The sequence below is a fragment of the Cornus florida genome, unplaced genomic scaffold (assembly GCF_030987335.1).
Source record: "Cornus florida cultivar Cherokee Brave unplaced genomic scaffold, ASM3098733v1 CherokeeBrave_3.0.0_Hap2_Chr10, whole genome shotgun sequence".
Classification (NCBI taxonomy): domain Eukaryota; kingdom Viridiplantae; phylum Streptophyta; class Magnoliopsida; order Cornales; family Cornaceae; genus Cornus; species Cornus florida.
In genome coordinates, this window is record NW_026775580.1 from 83,017,698 (window position 1) to 83,023,858 (window position 6,161).

Below are 6,161 nucleotides of genomic sequence, written 5' to 3' on the forward strand. Positions count from 1 at the left end.
TCCAATAACCAATTTTCACTTTCAAATGGATGGCAGTGATGCGATCACTCCAATTGCTTACGTAATAAAATGGTTAAGTACGTTCGTTTATTCACACCAAAACCGTTGATCAACCTTTAAAAATTTAATTAAACCTGCACGAAACTTCAAATTTGGTAGCGTCCGCTGCAGAGAAAGTTGTACCACCAAGCAAACATCAACATAGTAAGTTCACGGCGTAAGTTTACAAGAAAGAGTCCATGACACGGCTAATCCACACGCACATACAAATAAATCAATAAAAATAATTCATTAGAACAATTTCACCTTATTGCGCTATTATTTCTAAATATTGTGTAGATAAAAATTACATGACCAAAAAATCCTTTAAATAGGACAAGTAAAAAGAATTACACGAGTACACAACCAACAATTACAATGACAACACTCACACTTCCCTTCTTACGATTAGCAGTGGAAGGCCGTCTTCCCACTTTGCCTTCCCACTTTTTTATCCCAAAAAGTTGGCCTCAGCAAAGTATAATTATAAGTTTCTTCCTTCTCGTATTTACCAAGGGCTAAACTGAAAGAATGATCACCACACGTCCCGCAAGTACCTATTGGTCATTTGCAGATTCTTCACCATGCTCTCTGCTTTTGAGCTGTCGAGAGATCCCTGAAAATACGTCGATGCACTTCATTAGTTAAGTCTCCCAAATTTTCATTCAATACATAGCTTCTAATTCTTCTCAACTAAAAAGAAATTGACAGTTCTAGTTTAGGAATGTGGCCCTAACAGGTTGACAATTCCATAATGTTTTGTCATTATGTTCAACATCACAATCATAGAAAAGTTGCGGACATGCAAATGCCAAGCCTAACTGGCACAGCTCTTGGTTCAGGAAGCAATCTGGCCTACGTGGTTGATTCAAAATCACAAAAAGGGTGTGATTGGTGGTTGCACTTGTGTTTTGTAATTAGGTAAGGTGGACACAGACATTGCATGCACGTTTCAATGATTCTAGCCACAGATCCAATACCAATGAACAATACCTGTTCCTGCGCAATGGTGTGGAGAGTTCGGTGGACATCCCTGGCCATGCCTTTGGCATCACCACAAACGTATAGGTATGCTCCTTGAGATATCATGTTCCATATATCCGAAGCCTGGATGCACCAATAAAATAAAGAAAAAAGGATTAGCATCCCGAAATATGTAGTAATTTCTTATAAAGAAAACCTCATTTTCTACAAATGGTGGTTTGTGCAATGGGTTCCATACTTTCTCCGTCATTTTGTGTTGCACATATTCCTTCGTGGGCCCCTCACGTGAGAAAGCAATAATCAGCTCAGAAAGTGCACCAGTTTGAACGAAGTGGTTAAGCTCATCCTCATAGATAAAATCCTACAAATATAAAACACGTTGATGAAATAGTTTATCATTTAAGAATAATAATATTTACAGAAAATTCAAATAAACTGATCGCTGATAAGGAAAAAAAAAAAAAGAAGATCACTGATTAGTGAATCACTTACCATATTACGGTTCCTGCATCCAAAGAATAATACAGCAGTACCCAGTTCTGCTCCTGCTTCTTTCAGAGCTAATCTTTCCTGAAATACGATATATACATTTATTAGCTTGGTATTTGACGTCCTTGACACAATATTAAGTGTGGCAATGACCAAGTCCTTGAACAATACAGTATGCAGTTCAAACCTGCAGGAAACCCCTAAAAGGAGCCAATCCGGTACCAGGGCCAATCATGATAATAGGCACCTTAGTATCAGCAGGAAGTTTGAAGTTAGATTGCCTGACAAAAATGGGTGCCCAGCTGCAATCACGGCTTTCCTCTAATGGCACAGCACTCTGAAATATGACCAAAGAAACACGCGACACATAAGAGGTTGTGCAAGCTACAGCAATGGAAACTTCATAACAATCTGGTAATATTAAATGTGAATATAAAGGCAGAAAAGGCCTTCTCATTCATCTAATGTAGGAAGTCAAGATAGAATTAGAAAATCTAAATGACCCATGTATCATGGCAATTCCAGGAATAATGGGTATCTAATAGTGTCCTGGAATACTTTCTATTTCTAATGTGCAATTTCTTTGCCATAATGCCAAGACCACAGCACAGCATTTTCCTACCTCTTAGTATATGACCTTATTACCGAGATTTAGAAAAAGAATAAATATACATATATAGTAGTACCTTCATCCAAGTTGAACACACCCCTTTATGAATTCGTCCCGTTGGTGTTTTTTCATAAACTAATGCACAAGTAACATGAATTCTAGATGGTGCCATCCTGTCAAACATAGTTGCAGGTAGTAAGAACAACAAAATTGTAGAAAAAGAACAATGAGGTTTACCCCCTCTTGCTCCAAGATATTGCTGGGAAAGTACAATGAAGAATGAGGAAAGAAGTAGGAAGTACTTTGGGGAGGAAGAAATTGAATAGTATCTGGGCTGCAAGCGTGGGGCAACAGACGCAAAGAAAACTCCTATGGGGGGCTTCGCTGATGGGAATGCTGCCATGACCTCAAGAAGGCTTCTCTGACTTGCAACAACCCATTGTGCATATTCATCCTGTAGAAGGAAAAAGATAAATTACCATAAGAAGTATGAGACAAGAATAGTTTAATATGAAAGCTCCAGAAGAAGATTCAAAACCTTTCCAGCAGGAGATGCAAGATGTCTCAATCGATCTGCTTCACTGGGATCAGAAGAATGAGCTGCTAGAGCAAGTAAAGCTGACTGGAAAACATATGCAGTCAAACTAATTAATTATTCAACAATTTTTTTTTTTTGATAAGATTCACATAGATATTATGATGATCAATGAATTGACATGAGAAACAGGCCAACCTTTTTGGGAGAACTCAAAAGATCCGCATATTGAGTCAGCGCTGTTCTTAAATTGCAGGGTGGGAAAGGAGGTTGCAAGGAGCTTCCACTAAGCGGTGTCCCATCCTCGTTATCAGTGTGAATGGAGAAATAAGTATCTGGCGACAAATCAAATAACTTTTCAGCCTCCTCTACAGTTTCCATCAGATTCTCACAGTAGACGCCAACATGGTCACCAGTTTCATAGCTGTCGACAAACAAAGTAGCAAAGGATAAATAACAGGATTGATACATCATTAACTTACAATATCCCCATTTTACCCAATTTCATGGGCATTCATCTGAAAGGCATTCTCAATAGACAAATAGAATAGAATAGTCAACAAAAAAACAAAAAAAAAAAGGTCATTTTCTACTATAACTACACATCCAGATCTGTAATTCACAAGAGCAACTTACTCAAGCCCAGTGCCAGAAATGTCGAATTCCAGATGAGTGCAAGAACGATCAGACGCAGGAGAGTGGAGCTCCTTTTTCACAGCAACATTAGATCTTCGTTCACAGAACAACGTGCATGTGTTAGGTTATAAGGGATGGGGAAAGTATATTATTAAGTAAAAACCAGGAATTGGAACTTTTCTCTTGGGTACCTGCATGGATGTTGAGCATCAAAAACAGCGTGCCCATTTGATTTACTCCAGCTACTGTCCAAAACTGATGTCTCTGTGTGATCATGGTAAACAACCCGATATTCCAATACAGCAGCAGTGTATGGAGTAGCAACAGTTGTATCATCATCCCCCCGGAGCAACTGATCCAACTCGGGCCACACTAATTCTCTCCTAGATTAGCATCAGTTAATAACAACCATTAACACAGTCATTTTACACAAATTCTTATATGGAAAAAGAAAAAAATATAGAATGTTACGGGTTCAAGATAATGATTTTAAGTTTCTTTATACCATGCAGTGAAGTCATCTTCAATGCATTGATCATCATCTCCAAGACCAACTGGAACAAGGCGCTTCCCACCTGTAATTGGTTAAAAAAATCATGCTCACTGAAACAAGAACTGCTTTGAAGGTAGCAAGAATACAATTTCAGCGATTTCATCATGGCATTATACACAAAATAAAATTTCTCTATACATAATTGTTTTGTTGTATCATTTTGTATCTCTTTATTGCAAATTAAGAGATGCCCACTTCAACTAACTCACTGACTCTATTGACAATAACCATTAATGCAATTAAACATATATACTTGGATCCGAAAAAATCCTAACATTAAACATATATACTTGAAGCCAAAAAAATCAAAGTAAAAATTGGTAGTGATAGTTGATAGCTTTACTTGGATCCGAAAAAATCCTAACATTAAGACATGGCCATGTAAATGGCAAGATTTAACAACTCAGCAAAATTTACCAGCACAACCAGACGCCGAGCACTAGAATAACATTTAGGAAATTTCTAAATAAATCATTTGCAATCACATCCCATTGATAAAGCATCAATATGCCTACCTAAACATTACGAATTCCATAAAATTCCAAGAGACAATCACTAAAGGAGGCTAAAACAGGAAAAGGAAAACATACCCTGCTCGTCAAGGATCTCATCCACCACAACTGCAATCTGAAAATAACATTAAACTTTAGCAACAAGCACAATGTATAATGGCAAAGTGGCTTGCTGGCTTTTTAGCTAACAAGCACACCATAAAAATTTAAGCGGATTAAAAGCTGAAACAACATTCATTTCTAACCTTGTTGAAATGCTCATACTGCCTGTTGCCGAGGCCAAACACTCCAAAATGAAGTTTCTGAAGCCACTGTCCTCTCTCTTTTCCCTATAAACAATTGTATTAATCCAAAATTAGCCCCAAAATCTTAATTTATTAAATAATACATAATAACAATGTCTGAAATTAATCAAATTTACCTCCATAAACCATTTATAAAATCTTGCTGCATTGTCAGTTGGCTCACCATCTCCATATCTAATCCACCAACAGTGAATCACATTTAATACGTATATATATATATATATATATATTATATACCGTGTATTTAATTTAATACTACAGATAGTGGGAATTAAAACTCACGTAGCCAGAAAGAAAAATGCTATAGTTTCTTTCTTCAACTTCTCCTCATATTCATCATCATCAGCAGCGTAATCATCCTACAAATCATTCCATTCATCAAAATCGCAATTTCAAGTGGGACAGAAGAAAAAATATTTGACCAATCAGACAGAAAAAGTCAAACTTTACCATATCAATCACTTTAAACGTCGCCTTTTCGTATCTAGCTTTTGCCTCCTCAGCTAGTGCCTGAATAATGACAATTGGATGATTCAACGATCAAAAAAGAACAAAATCAATCAACAACTCAGATGAGGCCGAACTGTCACCAACCTTCGCAAAACCTTCGGCCGTGCCTGTCTGTGTGCCGAAGAAGATCGTGACCTTCTTCTTACCGTCATCTACTTCCGGCTCCGGCTCGGTCTTCACCGACAACTGCTTCGGAGCTTCGACTGCTTTCACCGACTTCTGACCGGAAGATCTACGCCAAACCAACACCACGAAGCACCCGATCAACACCGCCACGGACGTCGTCAGTATCACCATCAGCTCTCGGTTCTCGATCAACATCGCAAGCGCCGGCCACTCGCCGGAATCTGACGACACGTTGGCCTGGTCCATTCCCTTTCCCTTCAGAATAGCGGTCATCAAATCGAACGGCGACACCTTGACCGAGTTCGATTGCATGTTGTTGTTGTTGTTGTTCTGGATCAATGAAACCAAAGACCTTTGGCCGGCCGGCGAGAAAATTGATCGGTTAGTTGGCTCTTTATAGAGAGAGAATGGATTCACAATTGTAGTGAGAGAAAGAGGAAGAGAGTCTCTCCGTTTCAGACTCTTTGTGTTCGTCTGGTTTCTTGGTATGATTTGTTGGTGTGGTTGGAGAGACTCTCACTTGCCTCGCCTTGCCTTGCCTTGCCTTGAGAGGAGAGATAAAAAGAGGGAAGGGGTGGGTTTTATTGGCAGCCGAGAACGAACGCACGCCTACCCAACCAAACTCACCAATGAAACCCACCTAACCCGGCTTAACCATGGTTAAGGAGACTTTGACTCGATTTGAGTAATAGTGCTGTTTTTTTGTAATTATATATGTAGTATTTTTTACTTCCAAATCTCCTAAGTGCCCTTTTTTGTCTTCTACTTTCGAAAGAATAATGGGTGATAAATGCCCTCGTGTGTCTCGTGCGTGTAGTCTCTCACTTGATCAGTGATCATGGCCATGGATGATGCTTCCCAC

The 6,161-nt window shown here is 38.8% G+C and overlaps 1 protein-coding gene across 1 annotated transcript; it reads right to left on the minus strand.

Moving 5' to 3' along the window:
• Positions 1–270: 270 nt before the first annotated feature.
• LOC132279352 (NADPH--cytochrome P450 reductase 1-like) lies at positions 271–5,855 on the minus strand. Its single transcript, XM_059781313.1, has 18 exons — positions 5,258–5,855; positions 5,114–5,173; positions 4,946–5,022; positions 4,780–4,837; positions 4,604–4,687; positions 4,437–4,473; positions 3,799–3,868; positions 3,485–3,676; positions 3,294–3,386; positions 2,856–3,081; positions 2,661–2,744; positions 2,425–2,576; positions 2,199–2,295; positions 1,700–1,849; positions 1,516–1,593; positions 1,262–1,384; positions 1,033–1,146; positions 271–655 (listed from the first exon to the last, which is right to left on the minus strand). Exons 1-18 carry the CDS (start codon positions 5,609–5,611, stop codon positions 575–577), a joined length of 2,130 nt encoding a protein of 709 aa, XP_059637296.1. The 5' UTR covers positions 5,612–5,855; the 3' UTR covers positions 271–574.
• Between the last annotated feature and the right edge of the window lie 306 nt (positions 5,856–6,161).